Source organism: Lipophrys pholis, assembly GCF_963383615.2.
Source record: "Lipophrys pholis genome assembly, chromosome: 1".
In the NCBI taxonomy this organism is placed as follows: domain Eukaryota; kingdom Metazoa; phylum Chordata; class Actinopteri; order Blenniiformes; family Blenniidae; genus Lipophrys; species Lipophrys pholis.
Window position 1 is genome coordinate 4,398,476 of NC_137635.1, and position 20,313 is coordinate 4,418,788.

General features: G+C 42.4%; 1 protein-coding gene across 1 annotated transcript; it reads left to right on the forward strand.

Moving 5' to 3' along the window:
* The first annotated feature begins 471 nt into the window (after positions 1–471).
* LOC308106767 (G protein-activated inward rectifier potassium channel 1-like) lies at positions 472–16,374 on the forward strand. Its single transcript, XM_080458681.1, has 3 exons — positions 472–1,664; positions 13,493–13,709; positions 14,094–16,374. Exons 1-3 carry the CDS (start codon positions 996–998, stop codon positions 14,771–14,773), a joined length of 1,566 nt encoding a protein of 521 aa, XP_080314807.1. The 5' UTR covers positions 472–995; the 3' UTR covers positions 14,774–16,374.
* The last annotated feature ends 3,939 nt before the right edge of the window (positions 16,375–20,313 follow it).

The window sequence follows — 20,313 nt, forward strand, 5'->3', positions numbered from 1 at the left end:
AAAACACACACAAGGAGAACATGCAGACTGCACACACAAAAAAAAAACAGCCTTGTGCAAACCACTGCTCCACCAATATTTAGTTTCCCTTCAGTTTTTCAGCTCAGTGCAAAACTTCCAAGTGGATATTCCCACTCCAGTGGAGATTTTTCCTCACAGTCACTGTCCTTGCCTCAGCTTCACTTCTCTTGCAGCAACGCTAGGGGGAACTAAACAGTCACCAATAAACGGCTTCCTCAACGCCAAGAGTCTCACAGCCCAATTTTAAAGGTGGGACTGCGTTTTTAGTCGATCATTTGGTGTTAGGAAACTAACTTCTACACTACACACAAGAAAATCCAAAGACTTCAACACAACTGAAGGTGAACTGGATGAATACATTTTTTTTTTGCTGATGCACCTGATTTGGTATGGGCCAAAACACCCCCACCCCCTCTCTCTGTATCCCACATCAGCTCCTCCACCCCCCCTATGAGAGGAAAGTGACCACCCTCGCTGCAGTTACTGCACAGTCCTCAGTTTGTAGTCACTGCTACCAGCGCGCACTCCTCCATGCAGCAGTGCGCACCGTGCCGCGCAATCCACACTCAAGACGCACTGAACAGGAGGAAACGACACGAGACAGTGGATCTGCAGAGGGAACGTCGGCTTTGAATGCAGGTTTTTTTTTTTTTTTTTTATATTCTCCCTTTTTTAAATGCCTTTTGCAGTCACTTTAACGGCAGCACGGATGAGACCCGAGCAGAAAGTTGGCACTTGGAGGACACTTCTCTGCGTAAAGAGTCGAGCCTGAACCATGCATTGCGCAGAATCTCTCCTCACTTACGAGTGATTTACAGGAGAGGCGCACCTCGCGTGTCACAGGATGCGATTGTGGCGCTAAATACATGCGTGTTTTTTTTGGGGGGGGAAGGGTCGGGAAGTGCCAAACTTGCGCAAAAGGAGACCGACTGTGCGCCAAACGTCGATCATTGTGCGTATAGGTGACTGACACAATGTCTACCATACGGAGGAAATTCGGCGAGGACTACCAGGTGGTGAACACCAACCGGAGCATGACTTTTGCCGCCCCGGTGAAGAAGAAGAGGCAGCGGTTCGTGGAGAAGAACGGCCGCTGCAACGTGCAGCACGGTAACCTTGGCGGGGAGACCAGCAGGTACATCTCCGACCTCTTCACCACGCTGGTGGACCTCAAGTGGAGGTGGAACCTGCTCATCTTCATCCTCACTTACACAGTTGCGTGGCTGGTCATGGCCTCGATGTGGTGGGTGATCGCCTACATCCGCGGCGACCTGAGCCACGGCGGCCACAAGTCCACCTACACGCCGTGCGTCGCCAACGTGTACAACTTTCCCTCCGCGTTCCTGTTCTTCATCGAGACGGAGGCGACCATCGGATACGGCCACCGCTACATCACGGAGAAGTGCCCAGAGGGCATCATCCTCTTCCTCTTCCAGTCGCTGCTGGGTTCCATCGTGGACGCCTTCCTCATCGGCTGCATGTTCATCAAGATGTCGCAGCCCAAGAAGCGCGCAGAGACGCTGATGTTCAGCCAGGACGCGGTCATTTCGCAGCGGGACGGGAAGTTGTGCCTCATGTTCCGAGTGGGGAACCTGCGGAACAGCCACATGGTGTCCGCGCAGATCAGGTGCAAACTCATCAAGGTAGGCTCCAGGTTTATATACACCGCCATCCAACTCCTTCAAATGTCCTTTTTAATGGCAGAGTTTGGGCAAATTGCCAGGAATTAAATTGAAACTGCTCATTATGTTTTGTAAGTCATGCTTTGAATTGCAATTCTTCTCCAGAATTCACTGTATTCCCTGTGGATCTATGGACATAAAATGAAATTACAGTAGGAACAGGGGGGCACAGTCCACCCTTATCATGGTAATTCAGATAATTACAATATGTAAATGTAAACAATGTGCAAAGACAAAGTGAAATAGCTTGTACCAACGATCCACACAGAATGTCTTTTTTGTAAACACTTCATAGGCTACAGAAATCCCCACATATATATTGTGCCAATTGAAATACTTTACCCTGAATGATTGTTCCTAACTTTTGTGACTTTTAATGCTTTGGTGACTTTTTAAACCCAGTAATTGCACACCCCATTACATGCCCATCCAAACAGCTCTCACTTGATGTGGGCTAAGGCAGGGCACAGTCTAGTTAGGTCACTAAGAGAGACAGAGAGAGAGAAAGAGAGACAGAGAGTGAGAGAGAGTAATTAAAGTCAAGCACATGTTATTGGACTGTGGGATGACACAGGAGTACCTGGAGAAAATCCAGCCAGTACTTGCTGCTATACACTGTTGTTCAGCACACCATTAAATGTCATGAAATATGGTGCGAAGTGTCAAACTGAGCGAAATCACACATATTTCACAATTTATAGCTTAAAATTTGTCTAAAAATTCTACATTCTCACACCATTTAGGTAAAAGTTTGCACAAGCTCTATTTCAACATGTTTATTACATCTTCCACTCAGTGACAGTATAAGATGTTTTACCAAACCTCTTACTAATGTGTTAAATACACATGCATTTGCCTAACTCTTGCAAAAGTCCAAAATCATAACCATGTATTCTGTGACTGTCATTCATTTTCTTTCAACAAATACCTTGGAATCGCTCACATTCATCACAACATCTATTCTAACGAAGATGGACATTTTCTACCCGAGGCATCTGGATTTGTCCTGAACGGTGCCTTGTGGTTTCTCATTCCTCGGCTGCTGAGTGTGCTGTCTGAGACTGTCAGGGTCATTGCAATCCCCCCCCCCCCCCCCTCGGTCAGCATGGGCCATAGATCTAAGTTCAGCCTCCGCTTCAGCTGTCCACGAATGAGATGTAAAAGCTCCCCAGGGGACAGTTGGTGGGAAACTATGTGTATTGATTAAAACATCAATTGAACCAATTCCTGAACTTCTCAGGCTGTGATGACTGTAATTTCCCGGGGCCACTCTTTCCTCAAGATAAGAATGTCACTTATCTGAGCCACTCTGAGCTGACAGGGATGTAGCTTCTTTTTTTCTTTCTTTTTTTTCGCGGAGCACATGCTGGTTTATGTGCTGAAATAAATCCTGAGGATCAAAGACGAGCTGAGGCAGCAGCTGCTGGCGTCTCTGATAGAAGAAGAAGAGGAACACATTTTGCATCTCACACAACTTCATGAGTGAAATGGAGCAAAACTGCCTGTGAAGCACATTGCAAGTTGCACCTGGTTGAAATGACGTCTCAGCAATAATAATTTTTTTTTTGGATGAATTTGTGGCTAATATGCTGGGAAAAGTTAACCCTGCCAGCTTTTCAATCCATCGCATTGGTCTGGACTTTCCAAAGTCCTGCATTACTTTGCTGCAGCCCTGTTCTCTATCCTACATGTCAAAAGGCACCCGTGGTTTGTTGTGACAGCGAGAGTTAGCTGTGTATTTGTCCTTTGCAGAGGACCGTGATGATCTGAAGTGACAGTTTACTTTCTGAAGCGACAGCCACCAGTATGTTAGTATTACCCCGAGTACCACAGTGACGGCTCCTCTTAATGTTTTGTTTTGCACTCATGTTCTGTCCAGTTATAGAGTAGCCTCTAAATCGATGTTTAATCTCAAGTTTTTCCTCAATGCATCAGAGTAATGGTTTTGAAAGCAGTGTAACAGCAAGGAAAATCAGGAGTCTGTCTACGTGATCGTTTCCCCTCAGGTATTGAAGTGATAAAAAGTAGGGCTCGGCTGACATGGATATTTTGGGCCGATTCCAACATTAGGGAATAAAAAAAATCTGATAACCGATATATCGGCCGATTAAATGTTTAGGTGCTGTGGTGACACGTTGACGTAAATCCATCGATTAGTAACGAGGTGCATCGACGCGTCACATCAAAGATGGCGACGTCTGGTCGATGTGGCAGTAGCTTTAAAAGCCTGGACGAAGAATGAGCAAACATACCAGTCAAGCGTGAATGACACGACAAGGCACATCGCTGGAAATGGGAAACTCATTGAGTTGTTTATTTCACAAACGAGTTAACTTGCTCGGTTCTGTAAATGCGCCGTCAGCTTTTCACTTCCATTGGCTGGAGCGTGACATGAAAGGAGTCGGAGCGTCCTCTACTGGATACGTAACACAAGGAAATCATTAAAACATCATATCCCCTGCATTTCATTCGTGAAAAATAACATTGGTGTCAATCAACCAACTTTTGGTATTATGATTATTCTCTTGTGGCTGTCATCGGCCAATTAATCAGTCGGGCCCTAATAAAAGTATGAATAATTTTATTAAAACGCACATTTTCAGAAGAGAAATTTGTGTATTGACACAAATTAAAATGATCAAATTAGTTTTAGTGCACAACCATAAATGTAACAGTTAAGACAGTTACAGACAGTATATGAAGACTTACAAGAGGAGTTTTGTTGTTATTGTTTTCTTTGCCTGTAGATCCCAACAGCTGTTTACAGTTGTAATTACAAAAACTTTACCAAGTGTAGAAAATCACAGTACAATCAAAACTTGACATGAGACAAAGAGTGTGCGGTGAGAGAGTTGGAAAAGGGCAAAATGTGGTTGAATCTCTGTGGGCGGGAGCTCATCTTCCCACTCTTTGAGATTAGATGGATTAGAGTATAAGGGGAAAACTGAAGTGACATCCAGACATGAATGAAGAAAGCGCTTTGCACATTAAACACAATGATGAAATCAGTCATAATGTTTTTCAGCTCACAGGGTTTTTTTCTTTCTTTCTTTCTTTCTTCAGTTTGCTGCATTGTCACTCGTTGACCAATTACAAGCCTGTAGAGGAAGAAAAAGCAATATTGCACTTAATCAACAAAGCATCACAGGGGAATCACTAAAAAAGCAGGATCATCAAATTATCTCTGTGAGCAGAGGACAGTAGTTTCATTCAGATAGTTTAGCACGATAATAGCTGCCTCTAATGCGTTCTGGTCTGTGTAAAGAGAAAAACACAGTGGAAGCAGGAAGACTAACAGCTGCAGGGCACGCTGTTCCGTTTTGGTCCATGTCACATCTGTCTCCATAACGTGTCTGTCTGCATCATCTGTATTGTGGTTGTTGAATTTTACTTAATAGCATACAGAGTCACTTCAAATTCAATATGACAGCAGCTACCACTACATGAAGTACAGCTAACCTGCTAACATGCGGCTGCTGCTGCACAATAATGGACTACCCGCACTTACTTTGACTACATGACTCCCTCACTCTGTCTCCATTTCACATTTCAGTTTTCAGTAGATGAAGCTGTCTGCGTGCAGCATCAAACCACTGGAGCAACATTTTTTGTTCTAAGTGCTTCCCCTCCATCTGTTTTTCAAATTTTTTTTTTTAAACAGTCCTTGGTAATTTATCAGAGATAAGTTGATTAAATGTCTGGGATGATATCAATCTGGGATTTCTGCCAATAAATCATTATTTTGTAAATGACCATTTACCTACATTTCTGAGCCAGAGTTACGTACGTACGAGCTGCTGGAAGGTCAAACATGCAGGACATCCTAATAAGCATCACATTCAGCATCATCAATCATCCTCAACAAAACATATTCGAAACATTTCCTATGCTTAAAGCAGGATTAATCATCGGACTGACTAAATGTCTCGACAGACGCTGCAGACTGTAAAATTTTACAATCAGGTAATTGTACTCGTCCAAAACCGTGCGCAGTATAACACTGGGCCATTGCTGCATTGATGTTTTAGAGCCCATAAAGCCACGTCATTGTGGTGTCAGGCTTCACAGTGTTGCATTGTAGAGTAAATCGACTCTACATCACGCCGTAGTACTACACCCGCACTGTGGCGACAACGCCGTGGCTGGTGTTCAGGTATCACAGCTCAAGGTCACTGTCAGCAGCACTGCCCACCAAGCTTAATGGAGAAATGAAGCATGCCGCAGTAAATCCAAATGATGGAGCCGTGTAAATGCACTGTGACATGGCAGCAGCAATCAATTACCGGAACAGTCAAGGATACACTCTGGCTGTAAATTCCTACAGGACCTGGAAACTCTGGATTATGGGACAAAGTAGGGTTGCATGTTTAGAAACTGGAGTAAGCACGTTATGATGAAGCATATTTCTGGTGCAGTGTTTTAACTCTTCAATTCTTTTTATTTTTTTTAATACTTCTGCTCTCAGTTTTACATATTGATGCAGAAAGCAGGGACAGGAAAGCAGAGAGAATATTAACTTCTCCGGTGTGTCTGTACACTTTAGATATGAGAGTCAGCCTTGATCTGCACAACTTTCCCAAAATAACATTGTGTGAAATATTTTATTAAAAAAAACAAAAAACAAAGACCCTTCAGACTCATTCTGTTCACCTTGCAGTATTTATATAGGTGATACCTTTTTCCACCCAAGAGGAATGAATTAGCAATCATTATATAAGTATATGATCGCCTCTAATTTTGTCTTTTTTTTTCCATCTTGTGTTTGATGCTGTCTGTCAGGCTTCAGTAAATATGAGCCGTTGCCATGAAGTGTTGAGTCATAGTCATAGCAAATTTTAAGATTAATTCAAAATTAGTCAAGTATGCCATATTATAATGTTTCAGTACAAAACCAATAATGTATTTTTGATATGACTGAATATGCAGGATGGACGGTGTTTTTACCTTTACTACAAGCACCAGGAAGAACCTGAAATTAGCAGATCAAGTTTACACTTTTTTCGTATGTTTAAATTCATAGAAATGAATTGAAAAGGTTTCTCCCCTCAAAAACTTTGGATAAAAGCATGGATTGTGTGAAGTTGTCAGTTGAACTGAATGAGTGTGTTCCTTAATTGTCTGTTGAAAACAGTGACTGGATCCAGATTGTTGGATCTCTGCTGACCTCTAGTGGGAATACTGATTAAGACAGAGTCAATGAAGGGAGCCAGGATTATACTGTACGTCGGGGTTAAAGGTTATGGGACTACGATCAAGATCGATTAGTATTATTGTTTAACCTAAGCAACAGGCTGTTACTTCTTCCTAAGCTTTCCAAAACCTAAACTTACTAATGAACTGGTCTCCAAGACTTGTATTAGTCCAAGAAGAAAGCAAAGGAAGAACTACTCCCCACCTCCCCAAATTACTAAATCTTATGAAAGTACAAGAACTGATTAAATTCACACGGTTTAGGTAATACTGGGTGGCATGGGAGTGCGGTGGTTATCACTGACGCCTGATAGAAATCGATCTGGTTAAGCGGTTACTCCAAACTGGTTGTAAGTGTGGATGTGTGTTTGAGTGAGTTTATTCTTTGCTCAGTACTGTTCTTATAGCCAAGTACCACAAGAAAAGACTCCATCTGAAGTGACCTTAACTGGGGTGAATTAAGGTGAGAATGATAAATAGATGGTTGGTTGGTTGGTTGGTTGGTTGGTTGGATGAAACCAACACTTTTGATGCATCAGTCACACTAGTATGAGGATTCTATGTTTACACTAATTCTTGTTTAGATTCCATTAATATATGCTGATATTTAACTTGGGTGCAATAATAGGGGAATCACAACAAAGTCAATTTTGCCAAAACAGTATTTAACAAACAGCACAACCATGAGCTTATTGTAATTCTTTCTTCTCTCACTTGAATACACAAAGCAGCTTTCTCTGCAGAATGTTTGCCACCAGGCAGGTTATATCTTGGGTCAAGTGTGTTTTCTGAATCCGGACTTTTCAACCACACTAACTTGGGTCATATCTTCTGCTATGTGGCGGGTTATCTCCTTACGTATTGGACTATTTTTGTCGCGTGGTATTGATCTGGAAAGCGAAGACGCCAGACTCAATGGCATCAGCGCCGGTTGCTTCAGCTTCTTAGTTGTTGAGGCGCCGGCAGGAGATGTTGACGTCATAGTTTCAGCCACTCTTCATTGTCCAGTGGTGGATTTTTAAAATGTGATATGAATTTGTTGTGCTGCTACCGTTTACGCTACACTACTGCAGAATATTTTGAATAACACTGTTTGTTCAACGCCATCATTCTTGAATCCAAACTTCCGCCATACGATGGATCTCGTATGTCTGTCGGTGCGCTCGTTTTGTCTCTTGAAACCGCGACAGTGTGAAACTCCCAATATTCACGATATTGTCATTTTCTATATTGCACAGAGAACAAGCCGCAATACATCCAGTGCATTCGATATATATCGCCCAGCCCAACCTTCAGCAGCACCACCATTCTCTTACAGGACTTGAGCACTCCACATTCATATTACATATTATCTTTAAAAGAGATAAAAGTCCTTGAATTTTCCATTAATATTAATGCTGCAGCCTTCATTAATAACCCAATAGAATGCAAAAGTGCGCTGACCCCGACAGTGCTTGTGGATTTCAATTTAAAAAGAAAAAAAAAGAAAACGGGTTTGCGTATCTGGCTCGCTGGCCGTCCAAGCCGGGGAGGAAGAGACAGTGAAGAACGAAGCGTTAAACAGCAGCAATGTGGCAAACGGGACAGAAGAAACACTGAGAGGAAGACAGTGACAGCTGGGCGGTGCCCGTCATTGTTGACAGAAGCTCATCTCAGTAGGTCGAGAGATGGGCGATAAGGGCTCGCAGCAGCCAGACGGGCACGGACGCAGACGTGTCGGCATGACCGGACACTAAATATGAAGGACGTGCCGGAGAACGAGGAGAAACGAGCCTCGACGTTGCGTGGGACCCGTTGGGATTGCCAGCCCCCCCCCCCCCCCCCCCTCTCAGCGTTTGATAAGATAGATTGATGGTGAAAAGCTCAATGGGACGACAGCACAATGCACATGGTTGTTTAAAAGACACAAACACAGAAAGAGGAAAGTGGCATGCTTCTTCTCGCTGCCACTGTTTCTGTGCATGCGCGCCAATGACTGTCACTGAAGAGGAAGTGAGTCACCCGGGGGAGAGGGCCCTGCTTTCACTCAACCTGAATCTCAGGTGGCTTTTTGAATTAAGCACTCCTTCCATATCAGGGCCTCTTGCAAAACGCCATTAATTTCCTCCCCTGTGGCTGTTTTTCAGCAGCGGTAAGAGAACACGCGAGGCTTTTACCCTGTTAAAATCATTCTATGTCAAGCAGGGTTCTCCTCCCTTTTGCGTTGGTAACATTTTGTTGCAACTGCTGCAGTGCCGGTCTGTGGAGCCACAAGCGTTATCTTAAAAAAAATCAGCCGCTCCACTTTTATAATGCCTTAAATTTGACTTCGCAGGAAATTGGCTTCCAGTCTCGGAGCACAGTGAGGCTGCTCCTGACAAATGGGACACCTGGCTGCGTTATCGCCACGGCAATTTATTAACATGTTATTTTTAAATGATTGGGCAACATCAATAGATTCATTCGTCACTGTGTCGGGCTTCAATGAGGGATTTTTATCTTCCACCTTACATTTTACTGTTCAATAGGCACATATATGAAAACATCAGAGGAAAATTTGCAGGAGCTGACGCAGCAAATCTATTCTTACACATACGGTATTACAACATATGTACATAAGACATAACGATTAACACTTGCACTGGTTCTTAATTGTGTTAGTCACACAGAATAGCTCATGTCCTCACAGGTGGACGGTGTAGTGGTTTGCCCTCTCGCCTCACGGCGATGATTTCCTCGTTGGTTGTCTGTAAGATCGTTTGCATGTTCTCCCTGTTGTGGTCCGCTTTTCTCTCACAATCCAAAAACATACATTTGTTTGGTGAGTGTGTGACAGTGTGTGACAGTTTCTCTGTGTGACTGGTGACCTGTGGCTCGTTGCTTCTGCAACCCTGAGTTCACATAAAGAAGATGGCGGGATAAAGTAGTACAGAGAACTTTGTTGAGTATGTTTTCTTTTTCAAATATATTCTGACTTTGGAAACTGGCATCAACAACTGTGCCAATACTATGGAGATGTATTGCATTCACTTGTTACTCCTGATTTTAACTTGATTTTACTGCTTAAAACTTTTCAAAAGTTAATGTTGAAGCTACTCCAAGCAAGTGAAAGTGTCTGGTCCAGCTGTGTGCAGCACCTTGATTTAGAAAGTACATCAGGTAATGGTTGATTTAGGTAAAACAGAAATCTTTTTTTATCTTCATACTCCAATTCAACAAAACCCTCTGACCTTATGTATCATATGGGGCTCAGGGTCTCGTCAGGACAGACAGTATTCAGTCTCCAGGTTCTGCAAGCTTTATGACCAAAAGTGCCGCAGAACCTCAAACTTTTAAAATAAGGCTAACAAAGCTTCGAAAGCTTCATATATACAGTTTGAGATACAGTTTTTGAAACACATACTAATACTGTATCTTATGTTGTGTTTTTGAAGTTTCAAGTACAATCTAGGATGTCAATATTTCATCATAATTTCATCTGTTTTTGTACCTGATTTTAGTGGTTTCATCCTTCTTTTCCTGCATTTTTCAGACAATTTCGACATTTTAGGTTAAGAAGCGGTTTTGCTTGTTTTTCCCCCAATTTTTAAGCTTTGTTTTCAATTTTAGAAATACTAATAATAAAATACACATTTTAGCATTCCCCCCCCCCCCCCCATTTTGTGTGTTTTGAGCTTTTTTTTCTACACCATATTAGTTGTTGTGCCTTTTTTTTTTAACCAATAAACATCATTTTGAAAATGAAAAAAGTTAAAATGTAGTGTAAAATGTAGTGAACGATTCTGAGAGCGGCTACACAAGAGCCACATGTGGCTGCAGAGTCACAGGTTGCAGACCCCTATAGGTAATTAATAAAAGTAAAGAAACATTCAATTTAAATCATGTGAATATTTTCAGGAGTATTCAGTTAATATTGAATTTGTCATGTAAGATTACGGCCATTTATCTAAGCATACACTCAAATCAGCTATACTTTTATACTAAATAAATAAATAAAGGTGCACATTTGTTGAATATTTATAGTAAGACATGTTGAGCCTCAAAGGTGTTTCTAAGGGGATTTTGTTACCACTGAACTAACCAAGCAAGCAAGTAATTCCCTGTAAGCTCAGCAAATCGCCCACTGAATATAGCTTTATGTTTATCTCACAGAGAAGGAGAAGTGATGTCACATTACTCTCAGCAAGAAAGTGAATAGCATTTCCCCAAAGTGTCCGACAACATAATCCTATAAGCTGGGATTCAGAGTGAAAGCAAAAACGGGGGCTGCACCAGTTCTTTATGGAACCAGTGAGACAATGAAAAATGATTCAGGAGGACCAGTCGGAGTGAGGAGATTAATGCATTTAAAGGCTTATCAGGAGAAGAAGAAAAAACATTTCACAGTGGTTCGACCCGAAGACCTTGGAAAGTATTCCAGCTGAGTTCATTTTAACCTTTTTATTTTTGAGGTAAACAGCAGAGAACTTGCCTGCATGTGTTTGACCAACTCAGCATCTTGAAGGACGACTGTATTGGCTCAGCCTTTGGACTTAAAAAAAAAAAAAAAAGTTGAAATACTGAAATGTATTTTATTCATTGCAATATACAGAACCCTGCAGCCTGGGAGATAAAAGGAGCCTCAGGTAGTCTGGCTTCTGGAGGCTTTTCATGCATAATTTTTGCGTTTTCCTTTGTGTGTGTGTATGTGTGTGTGTGTGAGTGCTGCCTTGTTAAACAACCAACTTTTCTTTATCTGTCACTCTGGGCCTGTGACCTAACGTCAGTCGACGCGCAGCAGAGGCTCCGGCTCTGTGTATCCGGAGCGCGCCCATCACTGATGCAGCATGGCGGGTGACACTTGGCCTCATGAAGGCGAGCCGGCCGGGGATCTGTGGGCGCAGACGTCTTCCTGTGAAATGTCACACCCTTCTGTCCTCAACATCACTGTGAATACAAATGACAGTCTGTTTGCCATCTGCGGACCGAGTGGCTCTTCGCTCGAAGGGACGGGCAGACGAGTCTGCATGCAAGTTAGAGGCAACTACGTGAACTGAACCGCAGCAGAGTGTCGCTCAGTTTGGGCAATTAAGGTTATTTGTGACAACAGATCATTGCATTTGTGATTTGGGTTGTTTTTTTTTTGGTACTTTTTTTCCTTTACTCTGCATCCATGTCGAGTGACTTGAGAGATCCTGTAATTCACACAAAAAGTGTACTTTCCTATTTCGTGTTCAAATTTAACTGTAAGGATCCCTTGTGTGTACATCAAGTCTGCATCACCTATTTGTTTCTTCCTGTTTTATTTTGAAGTCCCTGTCTGTCCCTCTGCTTGTCTGATTAGCGTTGATCTGTATCACCTTTCTGTCCTTCCCTTGTGTACTTGAGCCCTTCTTCCTCTTGTCTCATTGCTTGATCGTCATCGCTGCTCGTCTTCGTGACCCCCAGCCTTTTCGCAGTGTTTCCTCCTGTACTTTTCCGTGTTTTTTGACTCCTGCCTGGACTTCCTGGATCTCCCTTCTGGTTTTGTCCGTGTGTTTTCATAATAAACTCTTGAACAACCTGATCTAAGTCTGCGTTTGGGTCCACCGAGATCCGCGACATGAACACAGAAAATAATTCTTTGTTTAATTGGTTTCATTTGACTTAGTGCATATACGAGTTTCTTCATTATAATGTGATGCAAGCTGGCAGGAAATAGGATGGATCACGATTACTTTGAATAATACATTCTCAACTTTGACCCTGTGCGTCTGTGCAAGGTCTCAATGTTTTCAATTCAAATTGGTGTTTTGTTCTGTCCACTGCATGCCAAATATATGCTAAATCATTGCATTTGTTTGTTCATTTTACACATCGTAAACAAATTCTATTCAATAGCAGGATATGATTTGTGAAACATGGAGGCTTTCTGTTGATGATAAGTAGCACTGCAGCTAAGATATAAGCCTTCTTGCTTTGTAGTCGCCTCCATATCTTCCAGACTCAGACATCTCAGACATCTGGAATCTTTGATTTGATTGCAATTGATTTTCTTTTTTTTTTTAGAGGAGGGGTTACCGCTATTGCTGGTACTTGTGTGTAGTAATGTTAATGTGTGTCCCAAGCAGAATAAGCTTTTCTATCACTGTTTTGCCATGAATGAAAGTGAAATAAAGTCCTAGGGTTAAAGGGATTTCACTCCACCTGCTGATAACCATCAACAATAACTCCCTGGGTTTACCTTCTCGAAGCGCCACATGTTGAAATCCCATCAGATACTCACTCGTCTGTCCGTTTCCTGTATCACTATATTCAGTTTAGGCGGGTTTCTGCGCCGACCCACTTTAAAAACTTCGCTCTCCACTTTAACACAAAGACAAAAACTTTCAGAAAAGTGGTGTGTCTGTTGTCCACCAGAATTCAAATCAAATCTGACTCAATGATAAAATGTCCTCGATGACTGAATGACAGCTACTGAGAGTTCTTTTCTCTTTCTATTTTTTCTCCTCTTATCAGGTGTGTTTCATGCAGTAACATAACGTTTCGTTGAAAAAAAAAATATATATATATTTTGTTCCCTATGGACAAATCCAGGCTGATTATTAAGTGAAGAAGAAGGAAATATAAAAGCCATATGTCCTGACTGCTTGTGTTTCCAGTCTCGACAGACTCCGGAGGGAGAGTTTCTGCCCCTGGACCAGTGCGAGCTGGACGTCGGCTTCGGGACGGGGGCGGACCAGCTTTTCTTGGTGTCGCCTCTCACCATCTGCCACGAGATCAACACCAAGAGCCCGTTCTTCGATCTGTCGCAGCGATCGCTCATGAACGAGCAGTTCGAGATTGTTGTCATCCTCGAGGGCATCGTGGAGACGACTGGTGAGAGCGCACACGTTTAATCACTCCTTCCTTCCATTTGTTTTGGGGTTTTTTTCCACTTCAACCAACAACTTTGGATATGATTTCCTGTCCTTAATTTGTTTGCCTTTCCCAGTAATAAAAAAATCTAATATTTAACAGGCTGTTTTATTTCGTGGTCTTTAATTATTCAATAGCACAATCCTGTATCCATCTCTCTTATTTCATGTCTCTGCCTCCCTTTTGTCAAAGAATCTCAAAATAAAAAGTAAATGAGGCTCCGTCATTCAATAAATTCAAGCTCTAACCCCTGGTTTTTTTTTTTTTTTTTTTTTCATTTTAAATAATCTGCCCTGTTTCTTATTGTGTCTTTATCCATCCCTTTGTCTCTCCATTGGGACGTAGGCATGACATGCCAGGCAAGAACCTCCTACACCGAGGATGAAGTCTTGTGGGGCCATCGCTTCCTCCCCGTCATGTCGCTGGAGGAGGGCTTCTTCCGTGTCGACTACTCTCAGTTCCACAACACCTTTGAGGTCAACACGCCGCCCTACAGCGTCAAGGAGCAGGAGGAGAAGTCTTCGTTGACTTCGCCCAACACCCTCCCCGTGGCGCCCGCTCCCTCGTCCCCCCCGCTGGGCAACGCCGGCCGCAGTGGCGGCCGCAGGGACCGGCTGCTGTCGGCGGACTACGCCGACCACGCGGAGGACCAACCGTCCAGGCTGCCCAGCAAACTCCAGCGCATGAGCTCCACCAAGGAGGAGCACCTCTGGAGGGGGCTGAGGTCGGTGCCCTCTCTGCCCGGGGGGAAGGCCTCCAGCACAGGAGATCTGCCGCTCAGCATTCAGAGGCTGCGCTCCAGCTCCATCCCGGCCGTGAGGCAGGGGCAGCCGGAGGAGCAGGTCCAGCTGCTGTCTCTGGACGGAGAGGCCGAGGACGGCGAGCCGGAGAAACACAGACTTCCCGCTGCAGCCGTTGGCGCCGTCGCCACTCCGGCTGCAGCACCGGTACACTTCCCCTCGGCGGGTGGTCGGCCGGAGGACAACCTGCCGGCCAAACTGCGCAGAATGAATGCCGACCGCTGATTTCTGTCTCGAAGACTCGCTTAGAGACGACAAACTCAATCAAGCTTGATGGGCATTGCATATGAATTAAAACTACTGTGATATAGGTTGTTGTTTTGTTTTTTTTTGAAGGTTTTTCCTGCAGATTTTTTTCAGTATTTTACATTTAACTTATGGGCTCTGTATTACGTTGTCCATGGCCACAAATGGAAGGACAACTACAATAAGCCATTCATCCGCTCATACTGTGAATAAGATTTGATAGATCACCATTTGTGCCCCCCCCCCCCCCCCCAGGATCGTCCTGTTACTTTTACTTCTGTTCATAGAGTCGCAAAGACTTTTGTGTTGTTGGACACTTTCCTGTCCTCTAATTTTCCTCGGCACCAAAGTGGCAGTTATAATTAAGACAGACCTGCACTGACCACCACCTGAGAACTGTGATCGTCCAGCTTAGAGGGAAAACCAGGCTTTAGACATTTCCACACAACGGCGTGTGGCAGCGAGCTTGAGGCTTGCATCTCTCGTCAGAACTCCTCAAACCCACACTGAAGGCAAAGTGTCAGAAAGTGAGACATTTTAAAATTGTGTGTTTGGTCGTAGGGTGAGAACAAGCCAACTACCTATTTCAGTAAACAAACATTATGTGGGAAAAGGACAACAAGCACATTTTATACAGTTATTTTTTACGCACATGTGCATTATCTCTGCACTGTGTGGCGTCTTTATTCGGCTTCCAGCGTCCTCGGAGTTGTCTTCTGAGATGAAGTTTTATTGGGTGAAACGTGTTTCATCATCTGGTGTTTGTTTGTCGGTGAAAAACTAATTGGTGAATATACAAGCCAGTATGTACAGTAAGCTGCTAAAATGTTCTTTTTTTTTTTTTTTTGTTAGAATAAAAAAAAAAAAGATACAATAATTAAACAAATGGAGTTTAAAGCTCACAATATAACATTTGATCAACTGTCTTTTTATAACTCGTATCTACACATTCGATCACCACATTTCAAAAGTTGTGCCTTTTAGCACAGAGTCTAATATCTATCCATCAGCTCCACGGTGGAAACACAAAAATAATGAATAAATAAATGAATCATTTATTTATCTAGAAACCTCAGCTAGAGACACTAAGCCAGCATTATCGATGATTTGTCACCAAAAAAATGAGAAAAACACTTAAATCTACATCTATGACATCTCTGAATATAAAAGTGACCCTAAATGATTAGTGATAAATCCACTGTACATCACTGGAAACACAAACTAAGCAGAATAAGGCTTGTGAGCTTCATTCACCTGAATCGTGTCAATTAAATCAGGCTCATGTTGATAATTATTTCTCAATCGTAGTGAATATTTACTTATATCATCTCAGTTGTATGTTTGCTACTCTAAGATTTTAAGTCTTTTTACCTTTGGGTGCAGTGTTTGCATTGGGCTGTTGGGCTTCGGAGACCAAATGCGATCACAGATTCATTTCACAGACGTGATTTATTGAAATGTAAAACAAATACTTGGGAATGCAGGGATGCTGACTTCAGGGGATCTGTGTTTGAATGCCAATGTAAAAAAGGTACGATTAAACTTCCTAATGCCATTGCTTGAATAATAAAATTATTTGGAAAGAAAATAATTCCCCAGACTGCTGTTTTTATTTTATTTTTATGAACACCTTCAAAGCTGTTGACTGTGAATTTGTGAGCGAACGGAATAGTGTTGAAGCCAATTTTAGAATAAGAAAAGAAACCCCAGACATAAAATTGCTGGTGGAGCAAATTAAGCCCTGGCCTACAGGTTAAGTGACGTCTCTTACCTCCTCTGCCCGCTGCAAATCAAAGGCCTTAACCTCCTCCTCCGGTTGCAGCTACGGCAAATTATTCTAATCACTAAATTAACATAAATCACTGTGTTTACCAGCCTGGTTCGCTTTGCCTCCACTCGCACTATCAAGATGAGAGTGCTCTAGAGGAAGGCCATTTTCCAGACATTACGCATCGGAGGACGGCCCGAGCCAATTCGTCATACTGCAAAGAATAGCAGAAAAAGGAAATGTAATTTGATTATGTAACTCGCTGACGGTTACCAAATGACCTTTGTCTAGCTTAAGATAAAATTAACTCGGATAAATTGACGGGGCGGGGGCACAAAACGTCGTCCATTCCTCACACGGACGTAATAATGATGGATTCAGCTGCTCTGGCCGCTTCTCCATCATAACATTTTGCTTGGGAAATGGATTAGTGTGATTTTCTTTCTGTGGCTTTTTGTGTCTGGAAGGAAGGTTTTTAACGGCGGTGAACCTGTGACAAGGTGGATGGGCTCATTTTAATTCATCCGCAAAGTTACTCCTAACCTACATGTCCTTAGAGATGAATAAACAACTTAAAAACTAAACTTTAATCGCTCTTAAGTCATTTCATTTAAGAGGAAAAAATGCCAATAAACTGAAACATTCAATTAGCAATGCAAAGAAACGATCCTTGTTAAAGCAGCAGAGTTACGATTTGAGGAATTTACACTTTCCTCGTACGCATCTATTTTATATTACTTAATACAACTAGAACTCCTCTACACGTCTCAGCCAGAGCACCGTTTCCTCGGTAAGATTTTACACCCTCATTTGAAGAAAAAAAAAAAACCCCACTGATGAGATGCAAATGGTTTATTTATCAATGATAATGGCAGGTGATGACGGAGGAACAGCAGGGAAGCTGGTGCGACCGTGTGGGAAGAGCGAGGGATGGGATCGAAGGCTGCACCACGGTTTGTGGTATCGTGCCGGAGGAAAACAAGCAGTTAGGAGTGTCTGAGGGGCGGTGCTGGTCGTTGGTTGTTTATGATACAATAGATCATTGCACATTTAACAGTACAAAAACCAGGCGATGTTGTCAGAAAGAATAAACTTGATTAGCAATCAGATGCTGCCGATAAACTTTCAGTGGCCATTATAAAGCTGAGCTTTGCCTGGAAGCGGCTTGAGATCTGTCATACTGAAGATCCACGTTGAGCCTTTCCTTTTAGATTAATTCAATAAAGTACATTTTGAATACCAATAAAAAGCAATCGGTGAGACAATTGACCAAGCTTCTGCTAAATCTGACAAATTTATGATTTAGTATTATTAACTTGGGAGGAGGAGGTGGAATTTAATAGAGCGTACTAATTATTATATCTCTTCAGGCAGGTTGACTTTTTTTCCTCCTCTCACTTTTTGTTGTTATGTAACCTTTGTTTTTATCCCATGTGTGATAATTCGGTGTTTTTTAACTTGTTCTAGAGCTACACTCGGTAGAGCGCGGACCTTCGCCAACGCCTGTGAGGTAGCGACACCACCGTGGGAAACACGTCTCCATGGCAACAGACGCTGATCTCCTCTGATCTCCTCCACGAGGTACCTCTCCCATCCCCCTTTGTGTGGGATCAATTTTTTTTGCAGTTTTTGGGAGATTTATTCAGAAACGATTCGCCGTTAACTTCGATTGGTCCTTGGATGATGAGAAATCATCCTTGCAAATTTAACGAAATTTAGTTTTTTGCGAAAAGTTTCTAAAATACATACATACACACATAGACACAAATAAATAAATAAATAAATACGGTAAATGAATACAAATAGAAATAAAAAAAATAAAAATAAATGCAGACGAAAAACCTTCTCGAGCCGCTTTCGTAATAAATCACTCAATAAATCACTGGGCCCAGGGCCAATCCATGTCATGCATGTTTTCAACGTTTTGTCGCCACAACGTGCATGAATTTAATAGATCTGTCATCATGAAGCTCTGCAGGAAGACATTTATTACTGTTGCCCTTTTGCGCCGGCGTTACCTGCCTCTGTTCTATTGATCTAAGTCGGGGTCTATAGGAGAGCCAGATGGCCCTGTACAAGGTTACTAATAACTCACACACACACTCTCATACATACAGTTCATCTTCCGACATGTATTTGCCTTGTGGAGAAAAGCCAGAGATAACTGTTGCAGGCTATGGGAGAACATGCAAACTCAACATTAAAAGTTCCCTTTGCTCAGCAGGTTCAAACCTGGAATACTCATGTGGTTAATTCTGTCCATGATACAGGCTGACTTGAGACACTTTGAATATTATAAAATAACACATTTAATTCTCATATGAATATTATGGAATAAATCACAATCTTTCCACTGAAATTGATGTAGCATGTTCTATTATGGGTGCAAATTAGTTTCCACCGATGAATATCACTAACAATACTCAAGGGGAAATATTCAAGGATAGAGTTTTCATTAGACGGAATAATAAGATTTATGTAAAAACATGCAGCTGTGTGAAAAGAAGGTTTCCATCACAGTTACGAGTCTCTGAACAGCAGCAGGACTGATGTGACTGTGAAAAATCTGTTTACCACTTAAGAGTCCTTTTACTTTTTCACACATCTGTGTGTTACAGCAGCCTGAATCGGAGTCTCAACGGTCAAAAGTTGTATTTGCGTGCCACCACGGAGTGGTGACTCTATATGTTCATCCTGTGCATGGAGACGCACAGCAAGACGCTGTGAGGAGGAGTACAGCGTTCAGATCACACATCCACACTGACCAGATGCTCATGCATAGTCAATGACTGTGAAAATTGTCGCTTCTCCTGCGCCGCCGTTCGCTTCGCAAGTGAATTGAGAGATCATCTGTGAGGATTCGGCTCGGTAATACTTTGACCCGCTGACATGGGGCGCAGGCATTTACAGGTACACAGCGTCTATGAAGAAATCCAGTGAAGAGACCATTATACTCTTAACCGGTGTGGAGTGGGACTTTCTCTTAAAGTAACTGGAGGTAAATAAAACACTTAAGCTCAACGAAAGTCCATTTTACCAAGCAGCCTGCGACTTCTACCCAGTAAAACCTTCTGGCATCCATCAGCAACATTTCAATAATATAAAAATCCTAAAGGGGCCATTTTTACTGCGTTGCACAAAATAAAGTTTGTATGGAGCTGCAAAACAATGTTGACCCTTTAAATCTGAGGATAACACAGATAGAGTTACTGTATCTTCAATTGCATCTGTGACATTTCATAAATACAAAATAAAAATTAATAGATTTTCAGCTGTTTTAGTTTTTGTAGCCATTTTTGGCTGCTTTAGTGGTTCGACCATTTTTAACCATTTTAAGTGGATCCATCCATTTTAGCTGTGTAGCTGTTTTACTCATTTTAACAGTTTGTTTTCATTTAGAGTCTTAATTTTTATCGTTACTAGTGTTTTTAAGTTGTTTTAGCCATTTCTAGCGTTTTGTCCCAACCCTCTAAACCTGGCCTCCAAAGCTTGATCTTTATACGCCTCCAGCTCAACTTCTAATCGTGTTCATTCTAGTCATTCTTCATGAAATTCATCTTCATCTTTGAGACCTTAAGTTCATTTTCTGTACAATCCAACTTTGTTGTCTGTCTATACGAACGTCCATGCACTCCTATTCTTAATGTTTGTATTGTATCGTTCTCTGCATGCGTGCAACAAATAACAGCACCCACTAGTGGCCCAACATGAAAACTGCATCATTTTCAGCGTTTCTGCTGTTGCCGTGTCA